Here is an 18,137-nt window from a genome sequence, read left to right on the forward strand (position 1 = left end):
TGCTGGAGCCGTGCCCCCTCTCCAGCCGCTGGGGGCACTGCATCCATGAATGTAGACTGTGTTCATGAATGCAGCACCCTATTCCCAGATTTTTGCCATTTGGGAAGATCACGGGAACATATCCCCCATGAATGGCGAGGGCCGCCTGTACTTCCTTGACCAGACCTAAGTATCCTACCTAATAGCTTCATCTCATCCTTTGGAGTCTTATTCAGTCATTTTCCTGTTATTATTTTTAAATATTTATATGTAACATTCATGTTGCTATAGCATTTAGGTCCTGCTTTGTTGGCACAAACATAAATTCCTGTGTGGGATCAAATACCAGTGTTTGTGGGTCTCTGTCAAACTTGGGCCATCTTGTGTTTCTCTCCCTTTGCTAAGAAACCTTCGTACCATTACTTGGGAGAGAGACTTCCCCATTCCAGTTGGAAACCTGCTGAGCCTAAAAGTCAGACTCAGAATAAACCCTGATCTGATGGAGTGCCTCTCTCTAGACAGATAGTCCATACTTACTGTAGAGTAGCATGTTTTTAGCATCTCTCCGATATAGGTGTTTATCTTCAGTTACGCTAAATCTTTTGATTTACGTCCTTAAAAAAAACAACACACGCACCTTCTTGGTGGGCATTCCCTTTGAATTTCACCACTAGATGGAGCTGCATTCTTGGATCTCTGAGAGCGTAAGATATAATTGATGTGGCTGGAAACTATCAGGGTGCAAACTGCTATACCACTTTTTTTTTTTTTAAGATACGGGATTTTTGATCCAGAGACTATGGGATCTTCTCTAAAATGTGGCATCCCTAGCAGTACAGTAGTCTTTAGTACCTTGCTGAGCCTCTCATTTAGTGGTTGACCCAGATGAAAGACTAGTAGTACTGATGCAGTTATCTGCTTTCTACTCCTTGTCACATGTACCGTAGTTGTTATTTTCCTCCAAGGTCACCTATTCAGGTGCTAAGCAGCTAGTGCTGCTTATTTTGTGGGATTTCACAACAGACCAGATTAAGAGCATATGTTACAATAATCACATATAATACTGATATCATTAAGAGCATATGTTGTAATAATCTTACAGTAACATCTTAATAACATTTATTTACCTAGACGCAGGGATTATGGTTGGTGATTATCATTTGTTGAACTAACTGCATGGGTGGGGTGAACTCAGACAAGCTTTTCAATGTGGTACATTCTTCAGTTCTGAGGCAAAAGCAGGCACAGCGAGAAGATTAAAAACAATTTTAATCTCTTAATCTTAATCCTAAAACTGCTTTTAATCTTTCACTGTGCCTGCTTTTTCTTCAGACCTGAAGAATTCACTATATCCAAAAGCTTGTAAGTTCGTCCCAACCGTGCCATTGGTCCAGTAAAAGATAATTGCCAACAAAAATCCTCGCATGCTCCATGAACCATCATGGCTACAACATCATTCCAACACTATAATTTACTTTCTTAGCTATTTCCCAGGTAACTTTAAGTAAACAGCAATTAGCTGCACATTATTTGGGAGCCTAGTGGCTGAAACATAAGATTGGTAAAATAGGAGTTAATTTTTTCCCCCCTTACCTTCTTTAAAAACAAGCTTGCATTTTATATTTCCCCAGGAGATAAATGAGCCGTTGGAACCACTGGACCATTCCATCCTGGCAACAATCCCGGGACAAAGCACTGCAGATAAACTCTACAATATTTGGGTTCGCCTTCAGAGCCACGTCAATATTGTATTTGATAGCGACATGGACAAACTAATTACAGACAAATACCCTGGCATCCGTCAGGTGAGCCTGAGGGGAAGTCCCCCACTCCTTAGACGTTGTATGGAAAGAGGTAGCTATAGAGGCAAGAATTGAACAAGAGAGGGAAAGAACGTGGAGTAATTGTGGTGACTTTATAGGCATGTTAATGCCTTTATCTGTTCCATATATTGGGTTCTTTGAGGCAGCATACATGTGACACCCGCACTTTTATGGTTTTATTGTTCTTTTCACGTCTGTTTTCCAAGATACTGGAGAAGAAGGAAGGTCTGTTCCGCAAACACATGATGGGAAAACGTGTGGATTACGCTGCTCGGTCGGTCATTTGCCCCGACATGTACATTGGCACGAATGAGATTGGTATCCCCATGGTAAGGGATAACAAAGTAACAAGTATTTTCAATGCAAGCCAGTGGACTGGGCTGAGGATGTAGTATAGTTGACAGTACAGTTTGCAAAGGTGCAATTTGTAATTCACTGACTACCTTGATGACTTGTCCTTGGAGCCCTACAAAATAGATTCCCCCAACACATTAACTGATTCTTGACGGGGGTGTTATAATGAAATAAATAAATAGATGAAGGGGAAAGAATCTGTCAGATGTAATAAATATTCCCTTCAGGAAAGACCTTAGATGGAGAAGGACTGAATCAAGTCTGTGGCAGTATGACAGTCGCCACCCACTATGTAGAATTCAGCTTCCATTTTTTTTTTGTGTTTGTTGTAATCGTATACTGTGTCGTGTAACTGTAGTGACGGACCTTAAGGGAAGATGCAAGATTTAGGCATTGGTAAAAGGCTGCTGTAATTCCTTCCTGACAGACTTGCACTTGCAAAGAGGTCAACTTCTCCTGGGACGTCTGAAGGTCAGGAGGCTCTGCAAGTTACTGTTGCTGGGATTCTTGGCCTGTTCAACCAGGCTTATGGGGAAAGGTGTTCCTAGGATTGAAGCCAAAACATAATTATGTCATAGAAAAATTATAGAGGAGGAACAGAAATGTTTGTTAGAAATTAAAATTCATTACGTTGGCCATACATCTGGAATGTGTGGCCATACAGTGGCCATTCATTCTTCCTGCAGTTTCAAAATTGTACTTTCTGAATGGATGGTACCATTTTAAACCTAAACATACCAACTGATTATTTCTTTTTTAGTGATTAAAATATAGCTGAGAAGGAAAGACTAGCTTTGATTTTACTGGAGCTGAAGGAGCCCTATAAAAATAGTTTAGATGTCAGAAAAGGTTATTTGTATTTGTAACTTTTTTCCCCTGACATAGGTTGATCTAAACAAAACCTAGATAAAAGGCCGTGTATTTTAGATTTCTCTTTTTGAGGGAGAGAAGGTACACCAGTCTAATAGTAGGGATACTGGCGCAGTGCTTTTTTTTTTCTTTTGTGGAATAATATTTGACCAGTTATTGATTGGTTAACATTTAGCAAAGCCATTTAGATTATTATACCTATTTTTCCCCCTCCCATTTAGGTATTTGCTACCAAATTGACTTATCCTCAACCAGTAACGCCATGGAACATCAAAGAACTGAGGCAGGCTGTTATAAATGGTCCCAGTGTTCACCCTGGAGCCTCCATGGTCATTAACGAAGATGGGTCTCGCACGATTTTGAGCACAACCAGCCAGACACAGAGAGAATCCATAGCCAAGCAGCTTCTCACTCCTCCCACTGGTGCCCCAAAGTCAGCAATGAAAATAGTGAGTATTAAACAGACGCAGCCCAGGAGGGTGGTGTTCTAAGAAACTTGCTTTGGTGGGAGAAAGGTAGTTAGAAAGATGTGCTAGCATCCCGGTTCTCTAAGCCAGCAGAAGCAAGGCAGGATAAAGTCATAGATGTGTAGCTAAAATTTCCATTTCTTAGGTTAAGAATTATTTCTCCCTTCCTGAATTTCATTTCCCTTCTCTGTGTGTGTATTTATGGCTCCCCACTTCTTTAAAAGTAGTAAATATCACATTTCCTAATCTACTTCTCTTGAGGATGTTTAGGCAGATAGTGTCCTTTTAGTTAGGCTTAGTGGTGTAATGATAAAGGGCATATTGGAGCTGCTGATGCTCAGTGCATCTTGGGATTGGGCCCCATGAGGGCACAGACCAAGCCTAACTTCAGGCCAGGCAATAGTGGTATGATGCAGGCAGTGTTGTCTATGTGGCAAAAGCAAGACTGGGACACTTGACATCAATTTTCAGCTCTGCAGTTGATTAGCTGTCTGATCATGGTCAGCTTGTTAAACTTCCACGCTGTTACACCCCTATGAAAATGTTCCTCTATTTCATGGGTGCTGAGAAACTGAACTTTTTACAAAGAGTGTTTAGCTACTTAGATGAAAAGTGAATAGCAAGTTAAGAATAAGAGTAGAAATCGCTCTACTCTACCCTGGGGGGTGGTCAAATAGCCCCTTTGCTCTCTGCTTCTCCCCAACTTTTTCCCCGGCAGCCCTTTCCCCCCTCTCCTTACTGTCAGACACTGCTCTTCGAGCCCATGGAAGTGAAGAACAAATTTGAAAACAATAACTGTGAAATTCAGCATAGCTGTAGCAATTTGCATATTATATCCATGCACTTAATTCATCCAAAATTGATGTATGTTACCTTTTTTCCCCCTGAAACTTTTTAGCACAGGTACTCCATAAACACACTTCTGAGCAGCGCTCTGGCACCTACTTATATGTAGTAGAAACTGCATGATATTAGTCCAAGTCCAAAGCTTCCTCACTTCAGAAGCTCGTTATGAAGATTATCTGAAGAGTTTAGAGCCAATTGGCACCCCAGAACTGCTGAGTCTTTTACCATATAGTTCATTGGGCTGGGCCCCAGCAGTTGACAGCTTTTCAAACCACGGTGACCCCACAGCTCAGGTCTGCTTAGTATGTGTGTGTATTCCAGATACTGCCCCCCCCCGCCCCCCTCCCAACAAAGGAGTCCTATGCTGATTAGCCCCCACTCGTCTCTAGAAGGCATTCTTGTCAAGTCCTGAGATGCCCTAAAATTTATATGCATATGTGGTGCAGGGCAACCTATGGAGCACAGGGCCATGCCAGTCATGCAGCAGGCTGAGAAAGGGGGCAACAGGGATTCTGGGTGAATTATTTGGGGCCCTGTTTGGTGGTGATTGCGAGGCACTTAAGGCTAACGAAGAATCATAAATCACTGGACGTGGCAAGAAAGGCACAACTCAGCTGTGGGAGTGAAGAGAAAGTTGAAATATATGCAATGTACTGGCTCCTCATGGCTCAAAAAAGAGTTGCTGCTGATGGGGACTGCACTTAATGGATGCTACCATATGTCTTATTCAGATGGGCTGCACTAACTTTTTCTTGCCGTAGGTTTACATCAGTATGTTTGCCCTATATGGGCTGTGTGTTTTATAGCCATGCTTAGTGTTGGCTGCATTCAGTCAGTTTCATAGCTGGTTTCCATTGCTGAGCACATGCTGCTTGTGGCAGCAGTTTAATGATAGACAGTGTGTTTAGTGAGATTTCCATATATGGGATTATAAGCTTAACAGGGAGCTTTTCCCCTGTGCCAACTTGCGGAAATGTCTTGTAGTTGAGTAAATGTGGCGTCTGCTGGTGCTGTACTCCAAGTAGGTGGCTTTCCCTTCTGAGTACTTAGGTAAGCTAAACTGCAGACCTAACCAGCCAGTATTTTTCTTTTACCCATTTGGTTTTAGCTCAGAGGTGCCTTGAAAATTATGGCTCTTCCTGTAGTGTTTTCAATGACAGAAAAGCACCTGTGAATTAGAGCCTGAAAGTTAAACCTTTTTTTTTTAATATTATAATATTAGCTTTTTGAGAGAATTATCCTGGAGCATGTCCGCGAGGGGCGAGCAGGGGAGATTATGCTTAGGGGCAACCAACATGGGTTCATTAGAGGCAGGTCCTGTCAGACCAATCTGGTGGCCTTCTATGACCAGGTCACAAAATCCTTAGACGTAAGTGTCACGGTGGACGTAGTCTTTCTGGACTTTAGGAAGGCCTTCGACACTGTCTCTCATCCCATACTCATTAAAAAATAGGAGACTGGTGTCGATACCTACACAGTCAAATGGGTCGCTAACTGGCTGGAGGGCCGCATCCAGAGAGTGGTGGTGGATGGATCTTATTCGACCTGGAGAGATGTGGGCAGTGGGGTCCCCCAGGGCTTGGTCCTCGGGCCCGCACTGTTCAACATTTTCATCAGCGACTTGGACGAGGGGGTAAAAAGCACCCTGTTCAAATTCGCAGATGACACTAAGATGTGGAGCAAAGTGGGCACGCTAGAAGGGAGGAATAGGCTGCAATCAGACCTGGACAGGTTACAGGCGGGAGCGGATGAGAACACTGACAGGATGGGTTTCAACACTGACAAGTGCAAGGTGTTGCACCTGGGGAGGAAGAACCAGCAGCATACCTACAGGCTGCGGAACTCCCTTCTCATCAGCGCAGAGGCAGAGAAGGATCTTGGAGTCATTACTGACGCTAAAATGAACATGGGTTGACACTGTGGGGACACGGTCAGGAAGGCCAACCACACCTTGTCATGCATCCACAGATGTGTCTCGAGCAGGTCCAAGGAGGTGATCCTCCCCCTCTATGTGACACTGGTCAGGCCACAGTTGGAGTACTACATCCAGCTCTGGGCGCCGCACTTCAGGAGGGATGTGGACAGCATGGAGAGGGTCCAGAGGAGGGCCACCCGCATGATCCGGGGGCAGCAGGGCAGGCCGTACGAGGAGAGGCTACGGGACCTGAACATGTTCAGCCTCCACAAGAGAAGGCTGAGAGGGGATGTAGTGGTCGTTTACAAACTAGTCAGGGGGAACCAGTAGGCAATGGGAGAGTCCCTGTTCCCCCGAGCACTACCGGGAGTAACAAGGAATAACGGTCACAAGCTGGCAGAGGGTAGATTCAGACTAGACGTCAGAAGGCACTACTTCACTGTCAGGGCGGCTAGGATCTGGAACCAGCTTCCAAGAGAAGTGCTGGCTCCTACCCTGGGGGTCTTTAAGAAGAGGCTGGGTAAACACTGTGCCAGGGTCGTTTGACCCCAGCACTCTTTCCTGCCATTGCAGGGGGTCGGACTTGATGATCTGCTCAGGTCCCTTCCGGCCCTACCAACTATGAAACTATGAATAGCTTGTTCTGTTGAAGCTATGAAAGATTAAAAAGTGGGCCACTGTATGTTTGTTGGAACTCCCAATGAGAGTCAGGGGCTTACAGAAATACTGTCCTTTTATTGAGAGTATGTAGAGCACAAGGTCACTCCTAAATATAATTATAGGTCCTGAGATTCTGAGAACCTTTACTGTTCTTGAATTAAAGGAAATTATTTTAAAATAGATCCAAGATAAATCCTAGGTACTAGCAGTTTTGCTAAAAGACACCAAAATCTGGCTTTGGTAACCTACAGACAGAATCCTAGGTCTTTGAGAAGTCTCAATCTGAACCCAAGACCGTGATAAGATTTCAAATGATCCCTGACTAGATTAACTGTGGAACAGATGCAGGGTGATTCTTCTTACAGTTGGAAAAGTTCAAGTCTCTGCTCTGACACAAACACTGGGCACACCACTTAGGGTAGTATCTAGGTTGGCCCACTAAGTGAATAAATGGGATTTGGGACAGAATTTAAGTGTCAGGATTTCAGAAAGCCACCTAAAACAATGCTGATCCAGTGACCACTAAACTTTGGTGCCTAAATTCATTTCGTGCCAGTGTCTTAGATGAAAGTTTTGTTGGTGATGACAAAACTTGAGCTTCCGTGCATTTTTAGAAGTGATCCAGTCTGACCAGTTAGGTGCCAACGTTCTGCCTAAACTCCACTATAATCCATAACAGATGTGTACTAATGCTTAAACTTCACCCAAATTCCTTGACGGACCTAATCTAGCAGGCACTCTCTGAGGACACCTAACTCAGACTGACCATAGTGAGGTTATATGGAGCACAACAGCAAGCCATTCAAAACATGGCTGCTTGAAGAGGACAGAGGGCGTGGTGGCGGTGGTAGTGTTAACTTTTTGTATAATGGCTTAGTAGTTGGAGCATGTACCCAGGAAGTGGGAGACCCGGCTTCTAGGTCCTCAGCCAGTATAGATTCAAACCCATGCCTTGTGAGGGTGCTTTAACCATCATGCTTATTGAATAACTAGCCAATTGCCCATCAGAAATGACGGAAGGGTGAGGTTTGGAGCAGCCAGGGACAGCGGCCTGCATCTAGCCGCCCCCCCCCCCCCCCCCCTTCGGGGCTGGAACCGCTTCCCCTTTTCCCCCTGTCACTTTGGGGCTGGGGCTGGGCCGCCTTGCACCTCGGTTTGCTGGCCCTGTCCACTCTGTCGCCCATGCCTGCAGGGCCGGGGGCATGCGGACAACAGTGCTGACCTTGCCTCCCATCTTCTCCATTTTTGCAGCCTGCAGGGAGCAGGGGGGGGACGAGGCCAATGCTGCTGGCCCCACCCCTCCTTTGTCTGCTCCATAGCTCCCACCTGCAGAGTTGGGGGGCTGGGGCCAGTGGCGCTGGCCTTGGTGTCGGTGGGGGGACAGGACCAGCACTGCTGGCCCTTCCACTCCGTTGCCTGCTGGGGGGGTGGGGACAGAGGCCCGGGGCCAGGCTCACTCCCCCCATTCTTGCCCCTGCTGTTTCGGGGCCAGGACCGCTTCCCCCACCGGGGGGGCCAGTAGGGACAGAGCCCAGCATCCAGGCCTGTACCCCCACTTCCTTCGTCTGCCCCAACCCCTCCCAATTCGGGCTTGACCCTGTTTGCCCCTTTTGCCACGACAATCCCAACCCTGTTTCCCCCCACGTGCCGCTGCCTCCTCCACAGAGCAGGTGGGTGTGCTCCCCATTTCCCACACTCCACCGCGGGGCCAGACCTGCCTGCTGCCGTTGTGGGGCCGGTGCTGGGTCCACCCCCTCCCACCTTCCCTGCTGCTGTTGCGGGGCCCGGAGCCCTGCCCCATATCCTCCGTTTTGGGGCCAGGCTAGGCCCGGCATGGCCCCCTGTCTTCCCTGCTGCCGCTGCCACCTCCAAGGAACAAGGGAGGTGTTTGCCCCCGCTCCGTCCCGTTTCCCCACCATCATGGCAGTGCTCTGCTGCACCACCACCTCCTGTCCGAATGCTGTATTTGCACTCTGGTTGGTTGTTTCCATTGGTTATGGACAGACAGACAGATGGACTGACTATGGCTTTTATGATATTAGAATTTGGGTGGGGGCACTCTCCACCTAAAGAATCTGGACCATGGTGAAGCCACAATGATGAGACTCATGAGACCAGAACAAAAAGGAGGAAACTTGTCTTTGTAGCCTAGTGCTTGGGGCACTTGACTGAAGAAGGGGCTATAGTCCAGTCCTTGTTCTGTGGACTGTTTGAAGTAGGTGGTTGTGGGTTAAAACCCCCATAAATGATCTTCTTAAAAACTGGAACCAGAAGTCAGCGGGGAGGAGGGAGCCTACCAAGGCACCTGTGCCTAGAAAAGGTCATTTGGAGTGGCTGGAGGTGTTTAATGTGTCACGTTCAGCCATATGCCTAAGCTCTCAAGAGGGGTGATTTCAGGAACACCCCTGCACTTAGTTTCCAATTGGCTGGCTTTTGGTAGCTCCTTGGTCAGCATCTGGGCTCTTTGAATCACCCTCTGGAAGCACCTGACTCTCCATTGTCTTTGCAGCTAATTGGATTCATTTGAACAACCATCTTAGCAGCAGATGCCTTTCTGGAGAGTCACCTAAGAGACCAATATGGATTTTGCCTTTTTGTGTGCTTCAGTTCTCTGTAAAATGGAGAGAGCAGTGTTCACTAGCTTATGGGGGAGCTGGAAAGCTAAATACACTCAAGTGTGAGACACTGACAGTGCAGTAAGGTGCACCATAGAATTATATTAGAAAGCTTGTACAGAACACAGCTGGTTCTGGCTGAATTAAAATACCCCTGGAAAGTTCCTTAAGCAGGATAGTGAATATTGGGGATAATCAACTTTCCTGTCTACCATCCTCCTCCCACCCTGCTATTTCCATAAAGAAACGTTCTTTATATATATGCTTTCGTATATACTTGGAGGTTTAGGGACTCCTTCCAAGGCCCACACAAAAGCATGCATTCTAATAGTTATTTAGGGAAAACCTACCCCTTTTTTGAGTTAGGAGAGGGCAGGGCTCAGGTATTAGTGGTTTGGCAACAGTTCTGAAATCTCCCAAGATATTGCCAAGCCATACTACAGGCGAGGACAATCAAAAGTTCACTTTGTGCTAAAGCACTATAATTTATATGCCTGAGATTTTACAATGTCGTTGGCTGTTGGTCCAACCCTTCCCACTTTCCACAGGGAAAGGTGGGAAAGGAAACCACCCAGCTTGCTCGCAGGCCCTGTGACGCAAGTTAGAAGTTGGAACCCTCACCAGACAGTCATTTGAGTCAAGAGTTCAAGTATTTTCCCTTTTTTTTTTTTTTTTTTAATGTGATTTTTCTGTTTGCTTTCACCCCAGAGGGTAGGGACATTCCAGTGACCTTCGATTCCTTCTGTCATGGAGCAGTTGGAGTTGTCTCTTATATACAGGAACTTTCAGAATTTCCTGTTGGCTTCTTGTGATTGAAAGTGGCTAGCAAACTAAGCAGTAAAACTTGAGTTCACCATTGAAATATAGGCTGAGCGTAGCCCCAGTCAGGAAGGCACTTCGTGCAGAAATATGGCAAACCGAACTTTACAGAGATTAGCTTATCTCCTGGAATTCTGAAGGCTATTGAAACCTTAAAGTAAAAAATGGTGATCACACAGTAAGTGTTTATAGTGCAAGCAATTTAATCATCAATAGCCCTGTTATCAATGATCAGTAGGACCTTTTTATTGACAGGGAAGGTGCAGCAGTGTTGGGTGTTATGGTCAGGTTTGCACAATAAGTTGAGGTCAAAAGTGAAATGAGAATTTGGGAGTTCCTGGTGTCCAGTCCTGCACCCTGTCCACGCTGTCTTTTTCTAGGATGTGTGGAATGACGGTGTTCCCGTGTTCTCACTTCTTTTCCTATTGCATATGGTACAGTTTTGAAAGCTTCCTCTTAATGGCATGCAGAATAATAGTGGGGAAAAAATCTGCTTTCATTCGCACAGGTGCTTTTAAATTACTTTTTCTTTAAATAGAAATATGTTCATGAATAACTAAATGACATTAAAACTCTCTCATAGGTGTGCCGCCATGTTAAAAATGGAGATGTCCTCTTACTGAACCGTCAGCCTACCCTTCATAGGCCCTCTATCCAAGCCCACCGCGCCAGAATCCTGCCTGGAGAGAAGGTGCTGAGGCTTCACTATGCCAATTGCAAAGCCTACAATGCTGACTTTGATGGTGATGAAATGAATGCTCATTTTCCTCAGAGTGAATTGGGCCGAGCTGAAGCGTACACCTTAGCCTGCACCGATGAGCAGTATCTTGTTCCCAAGGTAAATAAACCCTCAGTGAAAGACATGATTCCTCCTTGCCTTTCCCACATGTTCCCAGGCAGTATTCCCCCATTCTCCCATTTCTCTCCCCAAACTCAGCTGCTTCCTTTGGGAAAGAACATCCACCATCAGAACACTGTCCTCTTTTCCTGTTACTGGTCTTCCTTCCATTCTCTGGTGCAGGTCCTCACTGTTCACCACCACCACCTTGCCCTCTGTCCTCACTGTTCACTCCTGCTTCCAGAAAATGGATACCTTTGATCTTCCACTGTCTTTATTTATATCTTTTCTTCTGACACCAGCTTTCTGCTCCTCTACAATTATAACCTGCTGCTTGCTTTGCTAAATGTCTTTTCACATTCTTTGGATCAAGGACAATAAACTGATGTGGATGTAAGAGTCATGGACCATGGCTAGCTACTGTTGCCAGTAAACTCTCCCCCCCACCATTGACTTCCTTAACTTTATCCTTTTTTTTAAATGAGTTTTATGTTAACCGTACCCTTTAAATCATAATGTTCAGGAGATAATTGGTGGAGGAAGAGAACATATTACCATAAAGAACTCAACCAGGACATTGGTGTTTTTATACTTTTTAAAAATTGAACTAATTTTATAATTTCTTCCAATTACCTCTTATTTGTATCCCTCAGGATGGCAAACCGCTGGCGGGATTGATCCAGGACCACATGATCTCTGGTGCCAGTATGACGATTCGAGGCTGCTTTTTCACGAAGGAGCAGTATATGGAGCTGGTCTATCGAGGGCTGACAGACAAAAAAGGAAGAGTAAAAATTCTTCCACCTGCCATCATGAAACCACAAGAGTTATGGACAGGAAAACAGGTAGTTAAAACTTCATTGTTTTATCTAGGATACAGATGGCTCGGAACTAAGTATGCTATTATAATTGAAATGAGGATCAGCCAGGGTTTCTGAAAAACGGGCTCAGTTACAGGCAACACATGCACGCATGCTTTGTGAGTTTTTTCCTGCGTATGCCCAGTTCTGTTTCCCTTAATGTTATCAGATTGGGAACTGCATTTTAGCTTTTACTCCTGGCAGTGTTACACCATCATTTATGGTGATAATTAGATATATGATCTGAGGAAGGCCACGGAACTGAAATGACTCCTCACTAACTTACTTTTTTCTTGGATAGACTGTCTTGGAGGCAGTTTTTCATAAACATCCTGCTTCTGAAGATTTTTTTCTTATGCACTATTCATACTTCAGTGTTCTCTGGTTGTCCATAATAAATACAATTACGCATGATGGAACAAGGGAAGCTAAATTTGAATCTCCTAAATTTAAACTTCACAGGCAAAGTCTTATCTATTTTGGGGCATTTTTGCTGAAATCCGTAGTGGGTCAGTGTAATATCAAATATACACTATTAGAAGGATGGATATCTACACTTTCCAGAGGGCTGAAACCTTTTTCCAGTTGCTATGACCCACAGCAAAATAGGGAAGGTACACTAGTGCTGATTGTTTTAGTATTCAGGCTTTCAACAGTGACACTTGCAAATAGTCTCTGACCTGTGGCTTATTTAAAAATGTAATGACACCAGCACACAATGGTAAGGAAATGTAAAAAACAAAATACACTGTATAAAGTATAAATAAAATATCAAAATACTACAACATGCTGCAGTAATACCACTGTAAACTACAGCACGTAAGAGTTCATTTCTGTAGAGTAATACCATATATTCTTTTAATGTATAAAGTCTTAAGAAATAAAACTGAGGTTAGAATTGCAGCAATATTGTTTTTCTCACAAATCCTGTGGCAGGACAGTAAGGGGCACTGCTACGCTGAGCCACCTGCCTCACTGTGCCTGACTAAAACCACGCTTTGGGTATCTCCCCTGGGGCACCTACATCTGGCTGACCCCCTTTCCAGAGCATACCCACAAGCCTAGGGTAATTACTGCCACCACCCAGGCTCTGGTCTGGTCTATTAGGGCCCTGTGCAGCATGGGGTACACAGACCCTACAGACCTTGGGGTGTTTTGCCCACTGGTAATACTTCTGGGTGCTTCTTATAGCCTGGAACCACCCAGGATGTTTTTAGGTACGACAGAAGCAGATAATAATCCCCCAAGCTCTGCTAGGAACGAAAAGGCTTGTCCTTCCTCTCAAGCATTCACAGCTAGGTGTGGTGTAACAGATTAGTTTTTATTAATCGGAGAGAGGGAGATTGGGGAAGGAGTACAAGATAGAAGAGTAGTAGGAAAAAAACCACCTTGAGCAAAACAGAATGGGCTTGTTGGCCCTTTTAATGTGCAGCTAAAGATATATAACCCTAATTTACTGGCTAAATTTTAGGTAAGCTACTTACATATACATTCAGAGGATTCTGGAAGCCCATGCTGCTGTCTGTGTTTCCAAAATGCCTCCCTGGAGGAAGCCCCCAGACCAGGTGACCTGACCCTTAAATACCTTTTTTGACCTCATCACCTGGCTCCAACCAGAAGCAGGCAACCTCTGAAAACTGCTGTTGTAGCCCAGTCCTTTTAAAGATTGTCGCCAACCCCTGGTGGAGTGATCAGTATCACAAAACTGATTCGGCAGGTTCCTTGGTGGGAAACTTAAGACAAAAGATTGGGACACAGTAAGGTGGGGATGGGAGGAAGCAAAATACACAGCAACCCAGAGGCAGTCACAAAGGGATCTCTTCAAAAATCCCATCAAATTTTTCCTTTCTTTGCCATTTTTTAATAGTGTAGGGGGCACCATCCACTTCTGGGTAAACAACAGCATCAGCTCATTGTACTTCTGAAGGTAGTGGGTAACCAAGCACTATTCATGCCCTATAGATTTAAGACTGGTAGTTTTATGCAGCAGGATAAAGGCTGAACAACAAGGATTTGTACAATATGAATGGAGGTGCTCACAGTGATTTGAAGATCTAAAATGTTCATGGCTCCTGACAGTTTGTTAATCTCGTCTGCTGTTTTCTTGCAGGTTGTTTCTACGTTGCTAATAAACGTAATCCCAGAAAGTCACATCCCGCTGAATTTGTCCGGGAAAGCTCAGATTGGGGCAAAAGCCTGGGTGAAAGGGCCTGCGAACAGGATTCTTGGGCTGAATTCAATGTGTGAATCTCAGGTACGATTGTGTGACTAAGTGGGTGCAGAGACTGTCCTGAATTTGTTGTTAGGCACAAGAGAATCTTCTGAAGGAAAATAAAGTTCCTGCTCAGAATGGGTGGGTCTGGGAGCCAGGAAACACTTTACTTGTAGTGGATGGTGGCAGTTCTGGGCTTGCATTTGCACAACATTGCAGGCACATAAGGAACTTTACTGGCAAAAAGTTTGGGTACCTGCAGCCTTTCTGATATGTAAGTGGTTAGGTGGAGGTATTATGGTTCACATTCTTGGATTAGGCATCTAAATTCTATCCAAATCTCACTTTTCATGCTTAAGTGTTTTGGAAACTTTGACTTTTTTATTTTTAATAGTTTTTTGTTGGAAGATATTAATCTCAAACTTTTTCTGTCTTAGATGTTTTTTTCCTCATGATCATGGTTTATTTTAAATTTGTACCAAAGAATTTGTAATCGGAATCATATCCTGCTCACAATCAAAATGGCTATTCTTTAGTTGTTTAAATCTGTCATCTCATTCTGCCCACCAGGTTGTCATCAGAGAAGGGGAGTTACTTTGTGGGGTCTTGGACAAGGCACACTATGGCAGCTCTGCTTTTGGCCTGGTCCACTGTTGCCATGAAGTTTATGGTGGTGAAACCAGTGGCAAGGTGCTTACCTGTCTAGCTCGCCTCTTCACTGCCTACCTGCAACTCTACAGGGGATTTACAATGGGTGAGTGTAGCAAAAGCAAACTAGCCCTCTTGCTATTGTAGCTGTTCCTGAAGTATAAAGCTGAGATCAGTGTGTATAATAAAAAGAAAGTGTGCGATGGAATTATTTTCTACAGGGTGTTATGCCCTTGAATCTGACAGCTGTTCACTTGCATGATTTTTCTGTTTAGTGTATGATTTCCTTTCTGACCATTAGAAAGAAATGATGTGCGTCTCATTGAATTCTCTGTATTCACTTTTGATGCGCTACAGCACAGGCTTCTGGTACAGCTTGGTTCTGATCAAATCATGTTTTTTTAAATGTATGTGAAAATGAAGCTACTGACATGTTCAGAAATGCTAGCGAGAAAATCTTGCATTTATTCTGTTGTTTAACTGTTAGATTAGGGATTTCTTTTGTGCCTGTTCAGGAAAATCATTAAAAAAAAAATTACGCTATTGGGCATTCAATCCATCTCTACATACCATAACAGTGTAATCGTTTCTGTCCTCCTGGGGAAGTAGCAGAGTTGATTTTTACAGAATTGTGTTATATCAGTGAAACATGGATACTTGTGTAGTAGTCTGAGGTTTTAAATTTTCTGTATGCTGTAGCCCTATACAGTCACTTAAATTGAAACAAGTCAAGCCATGCTTCCAGTAGATAGCAGTAGGGAGCAGCATCTCTTTACTCCGCTCCCCTTTCTTATACACGTAGCTGGTAGCACTGCAAATTAAGAGTGCCCAGTATGTTGGATTATACGACACTACTCAGTTCCTTAGAACTTTGTCAGATTAAACCATTTGGGTTGAAACTTCCTGTAGGTTATTTCTGCCTTAGGCTAGTTGTTGCTCTCTGCTCAGCCAAATCTATTCAGCATGTTACATTCATGGTAGAAAATTCTAAAGACCTTTTTATCTGAGAAACCTTAAGGCCCCCTTGCTTTGGGTAGGTGTTTGGCATTTGGCATTTGATTAGATTTTTAGTCAGATATGCTTGCTGCAATCCATTGTGATCCAGTTTGGTTACCTTATTAGCCACTGAAATGTTTTAGTTCCCACGTGCTTGATGGATTCTTGCCCTAGCTTCACGGCTTAAATTCCTTGAAGACTTCATCTGCTCTGAACATGCCACAGCCTGGGACTGAGCAGGGCTTTGCTCCAAATAGCAACTCTGGGCTGCTACCAGTCAGAACTCGTCACTGGCACTGAAAACAATAAAACAGTCTTGTTGGCTCTTAATGCCACTTCTGGGTCCAGGCAATGTGAAGGGGGGAGTGTAGAAGGGAGAAGAAAGCTTCGACTTGCATGATCACAACCCACTCTTTGGTGAGGGAGGCAGTGGGCTGCTGCGAAGAGACGGCCTCCACCTCACTCCACTGGGGAGGAGGCTTTTCTCAGCCAGACTGACTGGCCTGCTCGACTGGGCTTTAAACTGAGCCCACTGGGGGATGGGGGGAGTACTGCCACTGCAAGCCCACTGGGCAGTTTTTATAAACCCAGCAGGCTAAGGCATTTAAGGAAAACCACCCTTACCCCAGCCCCAGTGTGATCTGTAGGGAAGGCAGGGGCCCCCAATGGGACACTTACGTGCCTGTACACCAATGCCAGGATCTTGGGGAACAAACAGGAGGAACTGGTCCTCCGGCTAAACCAAAAGGGTTACGATCTCATAGGGATAATGGAGACCTGGTGGGACTCCACCTATGACTGGGCCACAGGTATAGACAGCTATACTTTGTACAGGAGAGATCTTGTGGACAAAAGGGGTGGGGGGTAGCGCTGTATGTCAAGGAAAGCTACGCATCCCTGCAAGCTGACATTGGCACCGAGGCGGGGATGATTGGAGACTCTCTGGGTCAAAATCTGTGGCGAACAAGGCACAGGGGACACAATGGTGGGGGTCTACTACAGACCTCCTAGCCAGGATCAAGAGCTTGACCAGGAATTCACCAGGGAACTGGCTGAGGCTGCACACTCCCGGTGCATGCTTGTCATGGAAGATTTTAACTACCCTGACATCTCATGGGAACAGCACTTAGCCACATCCAAACGGTTCCAAGGCTTCCTCGTGTGTGGATGAGCTCTATCTGACTCAAGAAGTTTATGGACTGATGAGAGGCAAAGTGCTGTTCGACCTGGTACTGGCAACAGGGGGTGACTTAATTAGCAACCTAACGATCGAAGGGAAGCTGGGAGACGGTGACCATGAGCTGATCACCTTCACCATCTGCCGTAAAGCAGGCAAGTCAGTCAGCAAAGCAGAAGTCCTCGACTTCAGGAAAGCTGACTTTGACAAGCTCAGGAGGCTTGTTGGCAAGGCCTTAAGGGACCATGACCCAAAGGGGAGGGGAGTTCAGGAAGAGTGGTTGCTCCTCAAGGGAGTGATCCTGAAAGCACAAGCAATGCCTATCCTGTCTCGGAGGAAAGGCAGCAAAAGGGCACAGCAGCCCCCTTGGCTCTGCAGGGAACTAGCGGACCTTCTGTGACTAAAAAGAAAGACCTATAAAGGATGGAGGACTGGATCCACCCCAAAGGAGGGGGGTACTGTGCACTGGTTCAGACCTGTAGGGAGTGAACCAGGCAAGCCAAGGCTGCAACTGAACTCAAACTGGCTACACATATCAAGGACAATTAAAAGTCCTTTTTTAGATATGTGGGGAGCTGAAGGAAAAGCAAGGGTAGCATTGGACCCCTGCTAAACCATATGGGTCAACTGACAACTGACAGCCAGGAAAAAGCCAACCTGCTCAACAGGTATTTTGCATCTGTTTTTCACTAGCCCCAAGGGATGGCCCTGCTCAATACGGTATGGGATGGTCAGGGTGAGGGTGAACTGTTACCCTTCATCAGTGTTGACCATGTGATGGAAACCTTGAGAAGCTGGACACCTTCAAGTCAGCTGGCCCAGACAGCTTACACCCCAGGGTACTTAAGGAGCTGGCAAGCATCATGGCTCAGCCACTGGCATGGATCTTCAAGAACTCGTGGTGCTCAGGCGAAGTGCCTAAAGATTGGAAAAAGGCCAATGTGGTGCCTGTCTTCAAGAAAAGGAGGATAGTAGATCCGGGGAACTACAGGCCCGTCAGCCTGACTTCCATCCCCAGGAAGATCTTGGAGAAAATCATCAAAGAGACCATTCTTGAC

The 18,137-nt window shown here is 45.3% G+C and overlaps 1 protein-coding gene across 1 annotated transcript in view; it reads left to right on the forward strand.

Moving 5' to 3' along the window:
• Window positions 1–18,137, forward strand: part of POLR1A (RNA polymerase I subunit A) — a 64,581-nt gene that overhangs the window by 14,794 nt on the left and 31,650 nt on the right. The window contains exons 10-16 of the mRNA XM_006271487.3: window positions 1,611–1,784; window positions 2,009–2,131; window positions 3,248–3,475; window positions 10,932–11,186; window positions 11,840–12,031; window positions 14,157–14,300; window positions 14,829–15,012. Coding sequence (XP_006271549.1) covers window positions 1,611–1,784; window positions 2,009–2,131; window positions 3,248–3,475; window positions 10,932–11,186; window positions 11,840–12,031; window positions 14,157–14,300; window positions 14,829–15,012 — 1,300 coding nt within the window. The remainder of the gene's footprint in view (window positions 1–1,610; window positions 1,785–2,008; window positions 2,132–3,247; window positions 3,476–10,931; window positions 11,187–11,839; window positions 12,032–14,156; window positions 14,301–14,828; window positions 15,013–18,137) is intronic.

Source organism: Alligator mississippiensis, chromosome 2 (assembly GCF_030867095.1).
Source record: "Alligator mississippiensis isolate rAllMis1 chromosome 2, rAllMis1, whole genome shotgun sequence".
NCBI classification, from domain to species: Eukaryota; Metazoa; Chordata; order Crocodylia; family Alligatoridae; genus Alligator; species Alligator mississippiensis.